The following is a 19,045-nucleotide window of genomic DNA, read 5'->3' as shown; positions in this document are numbered from 1 at the left end:
AGTAAAAAATGAAGAGGAAGGGGCGCCTGGGTGGCTCAGTCAGTGAAGCATCTGCCTTCGGCTCAGGTCATGATCCCGGGGTCCTGGGATCGAGCCCCACATCAGCTCCCCGTTCACTGGGGAGACTGTTTCTCCCTCTCCCTCTATGCCTTCCCCCTGCTCGTGCTCTCTCTTGCTCTCTCTCTCAAATAAATGAAATCTTTTAAGATTTTTTTTTTAATTAAGAGCAAGGAGAAGAAAGATGGAACCAAGTCTCTGCAGAAGAGGAAGAGCATGGCTTTCAGACCCCAGGTGAGGGACTGGCTGGGACCCTCCTCTACTGACATGGCATTTGCCCGAACCACACACCCTCAACCTGCCAACTCAGACTGTGGTCTGCCTCCAGGTGAGTGGAGCCTCCAGGGTCCCTAGGGAGGGGCCTGGGCCGCAAGTAGCCCTGGTGCCCCCCTTGCCTGGCAGTCCTGCAGGCATCCCCGTGTTTCCCAGCCTGGGCTCTTTGGAGAGGCCCACAGCTGTATCCTACACACAAAGGGTCCAGGCAAGTTGGGAAGGTGTTGCTCCCAGGCCTGTGAAGCCAGTTTCCAGAAAGACTGAGTGCTCTCTGCTGGCACAGATGGGCATTTGGGAGCGGGGCATCTGAAGGAGACGGAAGCCTCTGCAGATACAAGGCTTCATCCTCCAGGTACTTGGGGTTGGCGGCACAAACACCTATGGCAAGACCCAGGGCTGCTGACAGAGGGAAAAGAACCATCCTTTGCGCCATACCTGCACTCTGTTTGGAGTTTCTGCACCCCCTCATTGTACTCTCCCAATTCTCGACAGAGTGTTCTCGGCTCAAGAGGACAGAGGAAGGAGCTGAGGGCTTGCCCAGCGCTCACACTGTCCTCTCCAGGAAAGCATCAGCCAGCACCTGGGTCAGGGGCAAGCGCACACCACTCCTAGCCCTCCTGCACTCCACAGATGACACCAGGGCAGCGACCACCGCCTCCCAGCATGCTCTGTGCCCTGTGCCAGGGAAGGTCCCCCGAGTGCCCTAGCCTTCTCTCTGGCAGGGCCCTGGTTGGCTTCCCAAGCACCATCAGACGGCAGGGGGTCTGATCCCTGTGGGCTAGGCCTGGCAGGGGCAGGGTGGGGCCAGCAGCACTGTGCCGTGGGGCCTCCCTGCAGGCACGCCTCTGCTTTTTTGCACCTGATGACCACGAAGAACCTTCCGCAGAGGTGAGAGAGTAAGAAAAAGAGGAGACAGCAGTTCTCGACACCTTGATGGTCCAGACCGTTTAAGAGACTGAAGGAAGCACCAGACGGACTCCCTCCATAAAAGGGCACGCACACAACACACAACCTTGCACAGAGTTTCCGGCTTTGAACACCTCACCTCCAACCACGGCCGCCATCACCCGGCCCTCCCTCTGACCCCCGGGGCAGGTGAGGTGTCAAAGGAGCGTACATCAGAATCAGCCCAGAGCCTGGCGAAAAATGCAGATCTCCAGGCGCCACGTTGGAGATTCTCACTCAGGAGACTCTCAGGCCCCGGAGCCGGCGGTTTTAACCAGCACCTCAGATGACTTGGGCGCCCGATGCGCAGCGGAGCCCACTTTGAGAAACCCGACTCTGGAGCTGAGACCCACCCCCACCCCAAGCTCCAAAGTTTTCCCACCTCGTCCGGCGCACGGGCCGCCTCCCCTCCCCTCCCGCGGGCCTCACCCTCGCGCGCGGTCGTGGAAGCATCTGGGGAACCTGGCGGGGACCCAGAGCGAGCCCCCCCCCCCTCCCCGGGGTCAGCTCGCCGGGGTCGCCAGCGCACCACGGCCCCGGGGAGGCGCAGCGCGGCGGCCGGCAGGGGGCGCCGTGCGGGGGGGACGACGCCGGAGGGGTGCCCGGAGGCCCCAGCCCCGAGCCAAGCGGCGGGAGGGAGAGGGGCGGGGAGCGCAGGGGAGGCGGGGAGGGAGGTGCGCGGCGGCGCGGAGCCGGGAGCGGGCGCAGGGGCGGGGGCGGGAGCTGGAGCCCGAGCCGGGGGCGGGGCGGGCCGGGGCGGGGCCGACGGGCGGGCGGGCGGCGAGCGCCCGGGGAGCGCGCCCGGGGAGCGCGGAGGGAGGAGCGAGGGGAACGCGGGCAGCCGCTCGCCCCCGCCCCCGCGCCGCCCGCGCGCAACAGTTCCCCCAAAGTTGCCGCGCGAGAGGCGGGCGCGCCCGGGCGGCCGAGGGGCGGGCAGCGGGCCGGGGACGCGGCGTCGCGGCCGGGCGCGGGCAGGCGGGCGGCAGCGGCATGGGCACCCGGCAGACCAAGGGCAGCCTGGCCGAGAGAGCCAGCCCCGGCGCGGCGCCCGGCCCCCGCCGCGAACGGCCGGACTTCTGGGCGTCGCTGCTGCTGCGCGCCGGGGACAAGGCGGGGCGCGCGGGCGCCGTTGCGGGGCTGCCCCCCTACCACCGGCGCGTCGGCATGGTCCAGGAGCTGCTGCGGATGGTGCGCCAGGGCCGGCGGGAGGAGGCGGGGACGCTGCTGCAGCACCTGCGCCAGGTGAGCGCGGGGAGGGGGCGCGGGGGGCGCGCCGGACCCGGGAGCGCCCCGCCCCTTGCGGAGCAGGCCCGGAGCGCCGAGGGCACCGCCCAGGGCCCCCTCTCCCGGGGATGGAGCGGGTCTGGCAGCAGGTGCCTCGGAGCTCCCGCTGAATTTGAGGCCTCGGGGCGGGGCGGAGGAAGGCTGGCCGGGTGAGGCCCGGCGGAAGGGGACCTGTTGGAATAATGTCCCCGCTTGTCTCCTCCACAGGCAGACAGGGAGGCAGGTCCCAGGGATGGTCGGTGGGAGCGGATGCGGGGAGGGATGCCTGGTCTGGGCCAGGGCGCTTTTCTTCCTCTCTACCCGCTGGCAGTCACCAAGGGTCCTCAAGGACTGCGCAGTCGTCAGTTTCCCCAGGGGGAGGCCAAGGGCACAGCCCTGGGACTGGTGAGGTGCCAGTCCCGAGGTCATTTGCCCACCCGGGAGGCATCCTGGTTTGTGGTTGAGGCGGGAGGCATCCTGGTTTGTGGTTGAGGCGGGAGACAGCGTTTATCTCCCCTTGCTTACTTTGGCAGGTGCTCAGCCGGGAACCCCTGCTGAACAGTGGAGATGGGGGGGGGCGGGGGGCTGGCTTGGTTTCCTGTGTGAGTACCTGGCTGCAGGCACTTCAGGAGGCAGCCAGCACTCTGCCTTCAGCCTGTTCCTGTCCCTATCCCGTTGGTTAGGAACTGACTTTGCAGATCTGGCCAGTCCCCTTTGCTTTGGGGCTGGCCTGGGTGGATGCTGTTATCCCCGTCTCTGGCTTATTTTCCTCCTTCACTTTCTTTTGAGGGAAGGGGCCCCCTGTTCCATGGATTTCGTTGAGAGAGAGGCAGGAGGGTGTATCTCCTGGATCACCAAACAAGTTGTCTTGGCCCAGCTTTGGGGGTGTGTGACAGAGTTCAGGCCCCATACGCCTCCTCGATTGACCTCCAACAGTGGTAGAGTCTACTGCAGAGCCGGGAGGGGGGACCTCAGGTGGCCTTTCTGAAGTTTCTCTATCACTAGTGAAAGAGGCTGCAGGAGAGCCTTCCTTGTAGGCGCTTCCAAAATCTAATCAGACACACATCCCTCCAGGATTTTGTAGCACCCTTCCCCGCCCCCTCCCCCCCAGACACACACCTTTGGTGTCTGGTGGGCTGTTGCCGAGGAGTGTGTTCCCAAGGTGTGAGCTGCACAGGGAGAAGGAAGCAGGGGCTTGGGGACTTGGGAGGACGCGGGGCTGCTGCTCTTGCCTCCACTTTTCCAAACGGCATCCAGAATAGTGCCTGAGATGCTGCTGGATCCCTAGGTGTCTTCTCTGAATTCAGTCATTGAAGAAGGATGACATTGTGCACGACAGAACTTCAGCAGTGTATATTTCTCTGTCTTTTGAAAATTGGAAGCCAGCGGATGGCCTCTATGGAAACTCTGTTGCTTTCAAACAGAATGATGGATTTTCCAGACCATCCTATCCCATTGTGCACCCCAGACAGTAAGAAGGTTCTGCTGATCACGTGTTATTCCCCCAGCACTGGGGTGGGTACTTCAGGGGGTACAGAAGAGTGGAGAGGGCTGACAGGTGGGGGTCAAGGATAAAAGAACGGTCAGGCCAACATTCCCCAGGGCCGTTCGCGTAGGGCGCGCAGGTGTTGGCAGACACCGTGGGCCCCTCCAGTCCCTCTGAAACTGAGTGGGTTTCCACATCATGAGGCTGAACTTCTCCCTGGTGTTTAGAGGGTAGATAAGCTCCTGTGGCCTCACGGGGTCCTTGAGACAGGGAGCCTTTCCTGGGAAAGGTTGGTCTTGTTTGCCGTCTGACACCCTTCCTAGTGGCAGGACTGGGAGGGTTGATGGGGGCATGATGGGGGTTAATCAGAATCGCCCCTTTTCTGTGAAAGCAGCAGGATAACTTGCCTTCCAGCTCCTGTGTCAGGCTCCCTTGACCTCTGGCTTGTGGGTGAGGGCCTCGGGCCTCTCCGGAGTCAGCGATGGGCCTGCCCGAGGGGTCTGGAGAGCTGCCCAGTAGCCTGGAACATACAGATCAGGGCTCCTCCCAGAAATGGCCATGGGCCCTGAGCAGTGCGAGAGGAGAGCCCAGGTGTCCAAATGTCCGTGAGAGACACAGAGAGGCGGTTTTCTAGGACCTTGAGTTCCTTTAGAGGACTGTCAGGCTGGATCTGTGCAAAGAAGTGGCTCTTTCTCCCAAATTGTGTTTCCTTTCCAGTTGGCTCCTCTAGTCTGGGTAGGCCATGAGCTCTAGGGTTGGAGGGGACTTGGGTCTTCGACCCCTGTTGTTCTCTGCCTCAAGTCCCCGAGCATTTTGAGCCCTGAATGAGCGACGGACACTCTTCACAGACCAATGCACCAACATGTACAATCTTGTGAGAATTCCAGAGGGTTTGCAGACCCCCAGGTTCAAGATGTGCTCCAGTCTGGTACCACGCCTCCCCTGCTATGTGATTTGGAAACAGGGACCTCAGGACCTTGTGTGGCAGTTTGTGGCGGCCGCTGGTGTCACTTGCTTCTGATCGCCCCCCTTTCGCCTCTAAGATCTGGAGGGTTGTTTCCCTGATTGGAGGCTCTGAGGTCACTTGCTGGAGCGGTATCAGGAGGCTTTACTTAATGCTTACGATCCTGAGCTAGGGTTCAGGGGTTCAGGCAGAATACCAAGAAGCTGCCGGAAGGAGTACAGCAACCCTTCTTTCTGCAGGAGCAGTGGAATCGCGAGAAGAGCCTGGGGCCAAGGGTCGGCTCAGGCAGCTTGCCTCTCCGTCCTTAGTCCGCTTTGACCTTGGACCAAGCAGATAACCTCTCTGAATTCTATTTCCTCATTTCCCAAAGACTAGCTGGGGGCCTGAGCAGAGCAAACGCTACGAAGTACGTGAAGCTGAGTTGGCTGTGCAAGTCAAGATACACTCTCATGGCAGTGAATAAGGAACAGGAGACTCGGCCCTACTTAGGGGCCGGCCAAGGCTACGGGCAGGGTCTTGGTATCCTTTCTCAGGCCAGGCCCAAAGAGTTTTTGGATCTTGCCAACCTGGCCGGAGCTCCGTCTGGATCAAAAGCTCAGTGCAAGTTCAGAAGCAGTCTGGCGTGGGGAACGTGTGGGGACAAAAGAAGCCAGCTGTGGATAGAGGAGGCCACTCCTCTCCCCATCCCTGGGCTCCATTCCTGCAGGCCCGACCCTTCCCCAGACGCTTCTCCCTAAGCTTTGGGCTCAGGCCGCCATCTTTAAGGAGCTCTGGGAAAGAAGTGCCTTTAGGCATGGAGAGAGGGCAAATGCCAGGCTGTGTGGGAGATGGGCTGTCCCCTCTTGAGCCCAGCAGGCTCTCTGAGGCCCATAGATTGCCCACTGGGTTGCTGGCCAGCTTCATGGGACACTAGAATAAGGAGTTAGTTTCCCCGGGATGCACCAAGCTGAACAGGCCCGCCTCCTCATGTTTACCTGCCTCCCTGCTTTCCCCGAAAGACAATCTGATTAAGTCAGTTTATTGCCGTTCAATATGGCACAGCCCTGCTGGGCAGAGCTGTTCCAGGGTTGGCCTGTCCAGTCCCACCCAGTGGTGTGGCTTGGGCCTGGACGCCTGGTTCAGTCAGCTGGCTTCACTCTGTACCTGGGAAAATGAGCCATGTCAGATAACGCAAAAAACGAACCCCACGCCAGGGCCCAGGGAAAATAGCGGACAAGCACTGAGAGGCTCCCTGGGAACCTGGGCACTGGACAGGTGTTTCCTACCTGGAGTCAGAAAGATGAACAGAATGGCCTTGAAGGTCACCTTTTTCCTCTGACACCCCACCTAAGAAAATCTCTTTCAGTGAGTCGCTTGGAAGGCCACCAGACACCAAACAGGGAGCCCCCCCACCCCCACCCTTGGCCTCGATCTGAGTCTTCCCTGACCTGGAATGCCTTTCCTTGTTTTCAGTGAATGTTCCTTGCCTTTCCGAGGCCAGCTTCCATGTCAGCCCTTGGCTCTGAGATTCACTCGCCTTTTAGGTCCCGCGACACCAGGGAGCCATTAATCATCTGCATATAGTTTTTCACCTGACATAGATTTTGTTGGTCAGACTAAGTCATTGTGCTTCCTGAGCGCGGAGACCCCGCCACCACCGTTGTCCCTGGCACGGTAGTGAACACCCACAGGACTGTGACATTCTTTAATAAGTCTTTGCGCTGTGAAGCTATGCATCAGCCCCCACTGTCACCGTGTGTCCTCAGAAGGCTCTCGAATCCCCAGCCACAGCTGTACGTCTGGGGGCTTATTTACTAGGCCTTAGTAGGGTCGTGAGATCTGACACGTTTGCCTCCTGCATGGCGGGATGTCTGGGAGCAACGTCCTCGGGGCCTGGCTGTTCCTGGCAGCCTGCCAGGTGGTGGTGTTCTTGGAGAGAGGAGTGGCCCGGTGCCCAGGCCTCTGTGGGCACCCTGGAGATCCCGTCCTACAGGTGCAGTCCGGAGCCTCTGTCGAGGTCGCAGGAGGGGAGCCGAGCCAGGAGGGAGAGCCTGGCCTCCCCGTTCCTGATCTGGTGCTTATGCTGAATCATGTTCCTTTCGTCCACAAAAGAGAAAGCTTCCTTTTTAAAATCCACCGCTCTCTGACTGCGCTGGGTGCAGGCATTTCCAGTTTAGAAAGCTGCAGAAGGAATCCCTTGCCAGAGCCTGCTTTGCTGGTTTACAAGACGGGAGACGCGGCAGCCTCTACGGCCAGCCACCGCAGCAGGGCTGGGAGCTGGGCCAGAGAGCTCCTGCATTCTGGAACAAATGCCCACCTCCTCAGAGATAACCAGCCTCTGCTTTGCTGTTCATCTTCAGGGCTCCTAAAATACCCTGGGGTCCATCTGTGGACACCCCACCTTGGTGTCCCCCTCTTTGGTGCATGGCGACCACCCCCCTTCCCCAATGTCATTTCACTTCCCTTCACACTTTCCTGGGACAGGGGCCATAGATCGCCTACTGAGCACGGTGGGGTTTCAAGAAATCCTCATCGAATGGATTTTAAACTTCTTCTCGGGCACACGTCTGTGCCCCAGGCCACTGCCCCTGGAACTCTCTCTCAGGAGCCAGCATGGTCTGGCTCCGGCTTCTGGAGCGTTTCCACTCCAAGCATGGGGCCAGGTTATCCTTCCAGCAACCTGCAGAGTTGACACCGCCACTGCCCCCCCCCCCATTCACAGGCTGCCAGCGGCTCCTCTGCTCCCCCCCCAACACTCCTCCTGCAGGTGAGAGCCACCTTGCAAAAGAGTCACAGGGGTGATGAGGGCCTTTCTCTGGCTTCCGCACCAGGATGCTCAAGGGGTGGGGTCAATGGCGGAGGAGATCCCCTCCTTTACATGGGGATCTCCGCCAGCCATCTGCCCCCTCTTTCCCTCCAAGAGCAGCGCTGTGGGGGACCCGTGAGAAAAATGACACACACAGCCACACGCTCCATCCACCCCCCACCCCCGGCTGTACCACAGCCTCATTTATTAGGAGAAATGAGGGGTGGGAGAGGAGCCCAGCTGTCCAAACCAGACTCAATCACTGTGTCTTGGGCTCACTGTCACCAGGAGAGCTGGCTGTCCTGATGAGATCGGTGACCTTGGCACAGGGAGCAGGGGTTGGGGGGGCCCCCCTCGCTCCGTGCCTGTTCTCCTCCCCACCCCACCCACCGGCCCTGAGCTGTGCCCACGTGGCTCTCCGGGAGCATTTCCCAGCCTTTTTTTTTTTTTTTTTTTTTTTTTAACTTTTATTAGCTCCAACTCCTGGCTGCTGCAGCCATATGGAGTTCTGCTGACAGCCGCTGCTCAAAGGGATGTGGCATTTTGATGTTTCTAACTTTATCTTAAGCAGCATAGATGCAGGAGTCCGGCTGGGAGGGTGGGGTGGGGGGGGTGTCAGAGCGCGTCACCTGCAGAGGTGGCCTCACTTGGGGCCTGGGGTCGGTGCCCACCTCCAGGCTGTCCCCCTGCCCCTGCTCAGCCCTCGGCGTCCATCCCTAGCTTTCTGCCGGCGTCGGCTTCTCTTTGTGCTTGTGTGTTTCTCTCCGTGTCCTCGGGGCCGGGGAGCAGACTCTTCACCTCTTGTTAGCCCGCCGCCCCTGGTCAGCTTCCTTCTGCAGCTCGCCCCCAGCCTCCCTGGCAGGAGGACAGAAGGGCTGGTGGAGGTGGAGAGTGGGGTCCGGATCATTTCAGTCATCTGCTGGGCGCTCCGGTGCCTTGAGCCAGGGGGCAGGCAGCTGGAGACACCCCTCCTGTCTGCACGTCGCTTTCTAGTCCATACAGCGTTTTCCCGTGTTTATTTTGCTCCTTAAATAGTCTTGGGAGGTTGGCAGGATATTGCTTACAGTAAAAAAAAAAAAAAAAAGGCAGGGGTTTTTAATATTATGAAAGCACTGAATAATCATCGTAGCAAAAGATGAAAAGGCAGATGAGCAAAAAGAGAGCGGGAATTAATTCATCTCTTCCACAATCGCGGGCCCGTTCTTCCAGGCACTGTTCTAGGCACGGGGGAGGCAGCGGGCAACCAAACCGCAGTCATAATGCTTCTTCCTGGCGCTTGGAGGGATTGTGAGGACCCAGGAGGCTGGTGCTGGGGCAGCCACTTAGCATGGCCCAGAGGAAGGACTCTGCAAGGCTAGCCCCCTTCGCTGGCAACCAGGAGCCCTTGGTTCTGGTCCGAGCTCAGACCCTACCTTGCCCACTTCCTTCCCTTCTCTGGCCTGAGTGCCCCCATCTACAGAATGTTGGGGTGTGTGGTTGAGATGGCCCTGAGGTCTTCTGCCACCACACAGGTTCCAACCAGGCTCCCGAGGTTTCAGAGAGACCCGTTCATTCCCATCTGTGGTCACTTATTTCTTCCAGGCTCGGAGCCAGATTCACGTTCAGGCCCCAAGGTCACTCCCTTGTCCCCAACCAGTGCGAGCGAGAGCCGGGACACAGGGAGGGGCTTCTGGAGGGAAGAAGCCCCCTGGGGCTCTGGGGTCAACCCCTACACACACACACCCCCACGCTGGCCACGGCAGAGGCCGGCCTGTCATGCATACAGCAGTCTTAGCTGACCTACCCCTCCTCTGACAGAGGACAGTAGTCACACAGCATCGGGGGCAGAGGCGGAGCAGGGGACCCGCAGACCTTCACATAGCTCCCGGCCACAGTGCGTGAGCAATGACCAGTGTTGACAGAGGCCTGCGTTGTCCTGTGAGCCCTGCACCCGGGGTGTCAGGAAGGAGAACAAGGCCTGTCCCCAGGCTTGGCCAGGCCCTGCTGGGACCTGCTTCTTGGGGGAGTCATTCAGGCTTCCCCTCCCCCCCCACCTTGTCTGCCCCCAGGAGGCTGCCTGGGCCCCCCTCACATCTGCCTCTCTCCCCTCCCTCCCGCAGGCCCCTCCTTGGTGCCTGTGTGCTGCCCCCAGAGACCCAGAGTCCCAGCCCAGGCAGAGCAGGCGTGGGGGGGAGACTTGTCCTCGGGGCAGGACCCCCCCAGCCCCTTCTGCAACCTGGCCACGCTGCTGCTTGGTTCTTTGACCCAGCAGACTCCTCCTGAGCACCCACGGGGCGGGCGGCCCGGGAAGAAGTGGGAAAAGTCAGGCTGGCCACGGTGCTCATTTTAGAGGGATCAGAGGAGCCGCTATACCGCGGATGGTGGCGAGTGAGTGTAGAGCCAGCCGTAGCCGGTCAGATGCCCGCTCTGCCACTGACTCTGGCCACAGATGCAGGGAGGCTGCGCTGGGCAGAGAGCCAGAGGAGTGGCCTCAGGGGGCGGCAGTGGGGGCATCCAGAGGGGCAGGGCCCACAGCACTCCCGCAGGGCTCCTGCGTGGACGCCCGCCCCGAGCCTGAAGGCGCAGAAAGCCCAGCTCCCTGTCCGCTTCCTAGCTGGGGCTTTGCCTCACCTGCCCCGAGCGACCCTTCCCAGCAGCCCTGGTGCTTGGGCCTGGCCTGTGCATCCTGCCCTCCTCCCATGCCCTCAGCCTAGGTTCCCCATAGAGCGCACCAGTGCCCCCACAGGGAGCTCCGGCCCTCTCTGTGCCCCTCCAGGCACCCCAGCTCCCCACAGCTGCAGGCTGCCCAAGGAGGCTTGTGGGACACCGCGGGCCCACTGAGGACTGCTAGGCAGGGGGTAGGACCCCCAGGGGAGACGGGAAGCCCTCCCCACACAAGCGTACCATCCACCTCCAGGGAGCGGAGGCTCACAGCCTGGGAAAGCAGCCGTCTGTGAGCAACCCCCCGCTTCCTCCACAGCCCCTGCTGCCCTTAGTTCTGTCCGTGCAGTCACTGCCTCCTGGAGCTTCGGGCTCAGACCCCACACAGGCAGGAGGGGGGCAGGATTCGTCCCACGGGGCTGGGGGCTGACGGAGACTGGGAGAGTCCACCCCACCCTGGACGTCAACCTGTCTGGCGCAGCACACGCTGTACCGCAGCCAGCTGGGCCCGGCATGCCTGGCAGGGACACACACACACACACACACACACACGCACACACTGTGCAGACCAGACCCTGGGGAGGGCTGGAGGAAGAGAAGGACAGGAGCCACAGGGGCTGCTGGGGAGGGACGGCTCTGTGGTCAGCTGGGTGGTCCCCGAGGAATCCCAGCTGGGAACAGAACATGTCTTTCTGGTTTTCACTCCTGGTAAATGGTCAGACTGCAACTGTCCATCCCACTGTCCCGGAGGCCTGCACCCATAGCTGGGATACCGGACCAGGGCGGACATTCCCCTGCTGAACGCCAGCCTGCCTCGCCCTGCCCAGCCCTGTCCGTCCTGACAGTGTCACCACCCACTCACTGCCTGACTCTGCTCCCCTTCCCACCCCAGACCCCGCTCAGGCCCGCCACCCTGCGAGATGTCCTCCTTCACGCCTGCCAGGACCCAGGTGTTGATTCAAACTCCAGTGTCATACAGTAAACTCAGTGTGACTCTGACGGATTTGCCGAGATTGGTTTATATTCTCTCCTCTTTTTTAAAGATTTTATTTATTTATTTGACAGAGAGAGAGCACAGCAAGGGGGAGCGGCAGGCAGAGGGAGAGGGAGAAGCAGCCCCTCCACTGAACAGGGAGCCCAACCCGGGGCTTGATCCCAGGACCCTGGGATCATGACCTGAGCCGAAGGCAGTTGCTGAACTGACCTGGCCAGCCAGGCGCCCCAGGTTTATAATCTCTTACTTAGGGCTCCTGATGGCCTTCCCATGGGGCTGTCTCTTTCTCCCTGGGTAGGTGAGAGAGTGAGAGAAACAGGCTACAGAGGAAGAAGCATGGGAGGGGCTCTAGGCCCACCTGGCACCAGGCGCAGGGCCAGGCTGCTGGCCTTCTAATGGGCCACCTGACCATCTTGCCTACTGTGGTCCCGTTGGCTTACTCCTGGCTGTGATGCTGGGTCCCGGCCACCAGAGAACAGGAAGGGCTGGGGTTTGAATGTCCTTAGAGAATCAAGGGGCTTGGGTCTGCCCCTTCCCCCTCCCTGGAGGACTTGGACAGAGAGAAAGGGGTTCCTGTGGTTCCTCTGCTCCTGGCAGCCTAAGGAAAGCAAGGACTTTGTTGGTGTGGAGGCCATTCAGTGAATCCAGGGGACCCAGGGACACCTCATCACCTTGCAAGATGTAGGGCATCTCCTTGCCCATACAGTTCCTTTGTGAGAGGTAGAGGACACCCCCTGGTTGGCAGAGCCAGAGTCAAATCTTGGTGAGTTCAGCCCCACCGGGACACCTTTGTGCAGTACACGCCCTGCACAGCTGTACTCGGCAGCCTTGGCGAAAGTGCACAAAAGTTCAGTCTTTATCAGCTGAGGCCAGTCAGAAGCCTCACCCCTTTCCCATTCATGTCCTCAAAACAGCCTTCCCAAATCACCTAAGGCAGGGAGTAGTAAAGTGTCAGCCAGCATGTGATTTCTGACTCTGAGCCAGATGCTCGCCCTCTTCTTCCTAAACTGGGGAGTTAGAGCGGTTGGGCATCTTCTATAAGGTTCCGGCTCAACACTCCTGCCTCTCAAAGCGTGTCAGACAGAATCAAAAACATCCTGATGCAGGGGCATCACGGTGTCCTTCCTGGCTGGGCTCCCAGGGGCTCTGGCCCCTCCTGTGTCCCAGGGATCCAGGAATTCCCCTCCAGTTTCCCAGACTGTTTCCGTGCCTCCCCTAGTTCTAGGGGAAATAAGGCCTGGATGCCTCCCATCCCCTGTAAATATCCCCCACATCTCCCCATAAAATAATTCCATCCGATGTAGCTTGTCCTAGGATGTGCCGGTCTTCTGAACTTTTTGTTATTCTCGACTGCACTTATATCTTCCACTTCCTTCCAGAGTTGTGGAGTTTTGTGGTGGATACACTTTGAGGCAGGATCCTTGCCCTTGGGGTTTCCAGACTGCTGGTGGCCCAGAGACCATTGGCAGTGTGGGGGGCTACAGTTCCTGGATATGGAAACTCAGACACAAAAAAGGTTATGGGACACCTGGGTGGTTTAGTCAATTAAGCGTCTGCCTTTGCCTCAGGTGATGGTCCCCAGGTCCCGGGGTCCTGGGATCAAGTCCCCCATCGGGCTCCCGGGAGCCTGCTTCTCCCTCTGCCCCTCCCCCTGCTCATGCTCTCTCTCTGACAAATAAATAAATAAAATCTTAAGGGGAAAAAAAAAAAAGGTCCCAAGGTACCTGTTCCAAGAATTCCCATCTCTCCGGAATTCACCTGCTGGTAGAGAATCCACCACGCAGGGCGAGAAGAACAGAAATGTTTTTGGTCTATGACGTACCTCAAAGAGAGGCTGGTGCATGAGCGAGGACCCAAAAGTGGGCATTCTGGGGGCAATGGGGAGAACAGGGAAGGGGGAGGGGGCCATGCCCAAAAAGGAGAGGGGTGTTGGGATGGAAGTAGAGAGGCTGTTCTAGAAACTAGCGAGGGGCCGGCCAGGAAGCCCAGAGGAGCAAGAGAAGGGGTGCAGCACAGGGCTCCCAGGTGTCCCGCCTGGGCCACGGTCTGGAGGGAAAAGGTCCACCAAGGGAAATCCTGTGGGCAGAACGCAGGGATGTAGGATGGAAAGAGAGGCCTTGGACCCTGCTGGAGAGCTCTGAGCCCGCGCAGGGCCTGCGGCTCTGGGCCTCTCCCCTCCACCCGCTCCCCTCCCTCTCATGGTCCCAGGAAGCCGTGGACAAACTCAGTGACCTCCCAGAAACCATGCCAAGGCCCCTCCTTCCTTTTCAGCCTCTAAGTCCCACGGATTCCTTCTTGCTACTGCTGGTTGAGGCCCTGTTCCTTCCGTCCACCCTGAGGACCAGGGCCTCAGGCCAGGGAAGATTCTGTGTGGCTGGGGCCCCAGCTGGGGGAGCCACCGAGAGCACAGCGGTGGCTCCCTTCCCCAGGCCAGCGTCTGTCCTCCCCTCTGCCGGGGGGAATGACGTGCAGCTCCTTAGTGACAGGCCCTCGAAGTCACCGATTCTGAATGGAAAGTTCTTGGGAGAATTGGCTGATGCATTGGCTGATCGTGGAGGTGAAGGAAGGCCTCACACTGGGCCCTGGACCCTGGGGGATCTCCTCCTCCTCTCTCTGCGCCACTTCCTGCTTGGAGTTGGGAGCGAGCTGGATTCAGGCTGGATCCCTTCTCCAGCGTGACTCATCTCTGCTCAACCAGATTCTTGGAGGCTTTGCCTGGGCCTTGGCTCTGACCTAGAGACTTAAAGTGGTAGAGACCCTTAGTTTGTCGTGGTGGTTACTTTTACGTGTCAGCTTGGCCAGGCCATGGTACCCAGTGTTGGTCAAACAAGAGTCTAGATGTCACCACAAACGGGTTTTTAGATGAGATTAATAGACTTTGAGTAAGGCAGATGGCTCTCCAGAATGTGGGTGGGCCTTATCCAATCAGTTGAAGACCTTGAGAGACAAGGTGGGAAGGAATTCTGCCTCCAGATTGCCTTCAGACTCAAGACCACAACGTCAGCTGTTTCCTGGGTCCTCAGCATGCCAGCCTACCCTACAGACTTCAGATTTGCCAGATCCCACAATCACGTGAGGCAATTCCTTCTCTCTCTCTCTCACATACGCACACATACACACATACACCTTTATTGGTTCTGTTTCTCTGGAGAACCCTAATACCTTTGTCCTCTATGGGTTGGTGCTAAAGAGAAGAAGTTAGAAACTTCAAGGGACTCTGAGGCCCTCCCATCCCTGCAACTCATTCACTGTATGAGACAACCCTCCAATCCTCAGCTTCTCACTCTGAGAAATGGGCTGTTTCTGGGAAGGCTGTCCTACTTGGGAAGCAGGATGGTAGGAGCCAGAAGGAGGGTCTGACTCGTGCCTCCACCTCTTTGTCATTGCCTGCGGTTCCTTTGACAGTGGACCAGAACGTTCATCTCAAACTGACAAAATTGACCGCAGAGAGGGACAAATGCATTCACCGGAAAGCATAAACAACCCAGGCAGACTGTTTCCCAAGCAGAAAGATCAGGAAGGCACTGGGACGATGACAAAGTGCCGAGAATTCTGGAATGTAGAAAAGCTAGGGGCCCTGGGGGACCCTCTGGCCCCAGGCTTCCTGCAGAATCCCAGCCCCACAAGATATGGGGAAGTGGGGAGGGGCTCGGAAACTAAGTTTGGGAATTAGCGCAAATGCCACCTGCCTTTCAGAGAGTAAAGCTCAGTAGCTCACACGTTCCTCAGACAGGAGAAAGGAAATGGCTATTTGTTGAATTCCTGGTGTTCCAAACCTCTGGGGGCCAGGGCCCCCTTCCGCTCTCTCCCACTTTCTGCTCCCTCTTCTGGAAGTGCGGTCGTCCTTTGTAGGAGAGCTTGCTGCCCGGTGCAGGGGATGACTCGCCCGGAACCACACAGTGACTTAGGGTCTAACCCAGGACACGGACCTGCGGTGCCTCCTGTCCTACCCTGAGCAGAGTCTAGGTGGAGATGTGACCAGGGGGGAGCAGACCAAACCCATTTCAGGCCTGCTACACCTCCCAGCTGACTATATTTTTCTAAAGAAAAAGTATCTTTTTTAAATTGTTTTGAAGATTTTATTTATTCCTTTAGAGAATGTGAGCAGGGGGAGGGGCAGAGGGACAGAGAGAGGGGGAAGCAGACTCCCCACTGAGCTCGGAGCTTGACCAGGGGCTCGATCTCACAACCCCGAGATCATGACCTGAGCTGAAACCAAGAGCCAGACTTAACTGACTGAGCCACCCAGGCACCCCCAGAAAAAGTATCCTTTCCCTATTTATGTGTTGCTACTGCTGTTTCTTGGATTTTAATTAAATCACACTTGGCAACAGCCAGGCATCTGTTTCCACGGCCCTGTTTCATGCAGAGGGTCATTTTGAAAGACTTCGAAGTTAAAACACAAACACGCAGCCGGGAAACCCCTCACCAGGGGAAGGTCCGCCCAGCCCCTGCATCCCGGTGGGGAGGGCGGACGCAGCCGGACCACTGGTCAAGGTTAAGGAGGGCCAGCCGGCCAGGATGCTGGATTTCAAAACCCTGCAAGGGCCAGGTGGCCAAGGAGGAGCAGAAGAGTCACCAGCCACCCCTGCAGGGACCAGAGAACCCACTCCTTGCCCCTTGGCCCTCAGCCAGGCGGGCAAGCTGGGCAGGGAGCATGCGCGTGCATACGCACACACCACATACAGAGACGCACACACATGCATACACACCACATCTACACACGTACATGCATACACACACAACACACCACAGACGTATACACATTCCACGTGCATATACACGTATCACATACACGTACACACACATACACATATGTACATACAAACAGACTCAGCCTGGATGCTTGGGTTTTCTCAATTACTACTTAAAATATTGAAGTGGAAATTTTAAAGCCTGCCACGATTTTATGTTTAACTTACAAATAGCATTTTTCTGGGACACCTGAGCGGCTCAGTCGTTAAGCGTCTGCCTTCGGCTCAGGGCGTGATCCCGGTGTTCTGGGATCGAGTCCCGCATCGGGCTCCCTGCTCGGTGAGGAGCCTGCTTCTCTCTCTCCCTCTGCCCCTCCCGGCTGCTTGTGCTCACTCTGGTGCTCTCTGTCTCAGATAAATAAATAAATAAATAAATAAATAAATAAATAAATAAAATCTCTAAAAAAACCAAATACCATTATTCTGATGAATCTAGTAGATTTAAACCGCTGTATGTAAGGGTGTGGGACTTATAACTTCAGTAAGTCCATTTCTTTAGATATATCTTAGTGTTGTTACTGATTTAACACATTAAGCTTTCTTTTTTTTTTTTTTCTTAAGTTTATGCACAGCCTTCCTTAAAAGCAGGACTTGTCCCAAGTTCCTAAGCGGTTCTTAAAATTTAACAGATTAAGGTTAGGAACAGGGCGCGTATTAAGTTCTCTTGAACATTCTGTTTTAAGTAGGCTCCCCGTCCAACGTGGGGCTCGAATTTACAACCCCCAGATCAAGAGTCGCACACTTGGGGCGCCTGGGTGGCTCAGTCGTTAAGCATCTGCCTTCGGCTCAGGGCGTGATCCCAGAGTCCTGGGCTCGAGCCCCGCATCAGGCTCCTCTGCTGGGAGCCTGCTTCTTCCTCTCCCACCCCTGCTGCTTGGGTTCCCTCTCTCGCTGCCTGTCTGTCTCTGTGTCAAATAAATAAATAAAATCTTAAAAAAAAAAAAACACAAAAAAACAGTTGCACACTCCACCGACTGAGCCAGCCAGGTGCCCCAGAGATGGAGTTTTTCGTGTTTTGCAGTGTTTTTTTGTTGTTTTTGAGTAGGCCCTACACCCAAAGTGGGGCTTGAACTCGGTACTCTTGGAACCCCGAGATCAAGAGTCACATGCTCTCCGACTGAGCCCGCCAGGCGCCCCATAAGCTTTTCGAAACTGTCCCAAACTCGGCCAGGTCCTCGCTGAGCGTTCTGCTGGAAATCAGAAGCCTGAAGTCCCATTACTCATGGGTACATGGTAAATTGGAATCGCCAGGCTAATCTGTTAGGGGCTCTCGTGTATCTAATCCTTCTAAATATTGCAAATGTGTCAGATACGAGATGTGTACATACCTAAGGTTATCTGCTCGTGATTCGCTCCCGTATCGGTTTAATTCAGCCCTTTCTGGGTGAAGGACACTTTGTTGCCACGGAAACGGTTTTCCCCCTGGGAGCACAGGAGCCCGGGGTCTGGTTGCTGGGGCCGAGACACTTCAAGTGCCACCAGCAGGGGGTGGTCTGAGCCCCCTTGTTCCCTCTTTCTCCAGCGTCCTCCCCCAGCCCAGCCCCAAACCCCAGCTCCTCCGCTCTCTTGGATTGTACCTGTTGTTTCCTATAGTCTATCTTGTAGATTCTGCTTCACAGATTCTGAGTTTTTTCCCCATTCTTCCTGCCCTCGGGGCCCCACCTCTCGCAGCTATTCCTGGCAGCCTCTTGAATGGCGCACACTGTCACACCCTTGGCCCCTTGGCTCCTGGATTTCACGTGGGGGGCTGGTGGTCAAGCTAATGACAAGAGTCACAGGGAGCCAGAGGGAAGATTCCTTAATGGTTACCTTCCCTCAGGGCAGAAATCCTGCTATAGCAGTGCTGACTGATTATCTCTCTGCTTACATACCTCCAATGACTGTGAGCTCACCACTGTGGGTATTTTTTTTTTCAATTATTGTGGTAAAGCATACATAACGTAAAATTCACCATTTTAGGGGCGCCTGGCTGGCTTAGTTGGCAGAGCATGTGACTCTTGATCTCGGGGTGGTGGGTTCGAGCCCCACGTTGGGTGTACAGATAACTTAGAAATAAAATCTTTTTTAAAAAATCACTTCTTTTTTTAAAAGATTTTATTTATTTATTTAACAGAGAGAGAGACAGCCAGCGAGAGAGGGAACACAGGCAGGGGGAGTGGGAGAGGAAGAAGCAGGCTCCCAGCGGAAGAGCCTGATGTGGGGCTCGATCCCAGGACTCTGGGATCACGCCCTGAGCCAAAGGCAGACGCTTAACGACTGAGCCCCCCAGGCGCCTCCCAAAAATCACTACTTTTAAATGTTCTTTCTCACATGGAGCAGGGAATCATCCCAGTGCAGGTAGTCCTACAGGGAGCATCTCTGACCAGCCAGTCCCACCTCAGGAAGCAGACAGCAAAGAGTGTGTCAGGGATACACGCACCCAGAGAGGACCCAGGGCTGGTAGAAATAGGAAGTCGATTTCTGGGCACATGGTTCTGGGTTGCCCACAGCTGTGCTCCAGGCAGGGCTGGGTGAGGGGAGGGGTCCCAGCCCACTTGCCCTCCTTGGCACATCCCCTGGGGAAAAATGCCCCCTTGGTTTTGAATTGGGTGTATTAGTTTCCCGGGGCTGTCATAACAAAGGATCACCAACTTGGTAGCTTAGAACAACGGAACAACTCGGTGGCTTATTCTCACTGCTCTGAAGGTCAGAAGTCCAACGTCAAGACGTTGGCAGGGCCAGGCTCCCTCCTAAGGCTGTACAGGCGATTTCATGGTTTGCCTCTTCCAGCCCCTGGCGGTTAGGACTGCCTCACTCCAGTCTCTGCCTCTGCCTTCCTGTCACCTTCCTCTCTGTGACTCTTACAAGGACACCTGTCGTTGGATTTAGGGCCCACCTGAATAAC

At 57.7% G+C, this 19,045-nt stretch overlaps 1 protein-coding gene across 1 annotated transcript in view; it reads left to right on the top strand.

The window, feature by feature from the left end:
• The first annotated feature begins 2,130 nt into the window (after window positions 1–2,130).
• LRRC75A (leucine rich repeat containing 75A) overlaps window positions 2,131–19,045 on the top strand; it is a 43,493-nt gene continuing 26,578 nt past the window's right edge. The window contains exon 1 of the mRNA XM_026521062.4: window positions 2,131–2,517. Within this exon, the coding sequence (XP_026376847.1) occupies window positions 2,266–2,517 (252 nt within the window). The 5' untranslated portion in view covers window positions 2,131–2,265. The remainder of the gene's footprint in view (window positions 2,518–19,045) is intronic.

Source organism: Ursus arctos, unplaced genomic scaffold (assembly GCF_023065955.2).
Source record: "Ursus arctos isolate Adak ecotype North America unplaced genomic scaffold, UrsArc2.0 scaffold_14, whole genome shotgun sequence".
In the NCBI taxonomy this organism is placed as follows: Eukaryota; Metazoa; Chordata; class Mammalia; order Carnivora; family Ursidae; genus Ursus; species Ursus arctos.
Note: the sequence above shows the minus strand (reverse complement) of the source record. Positions and strands in the feature narration are given on the sequence as shown.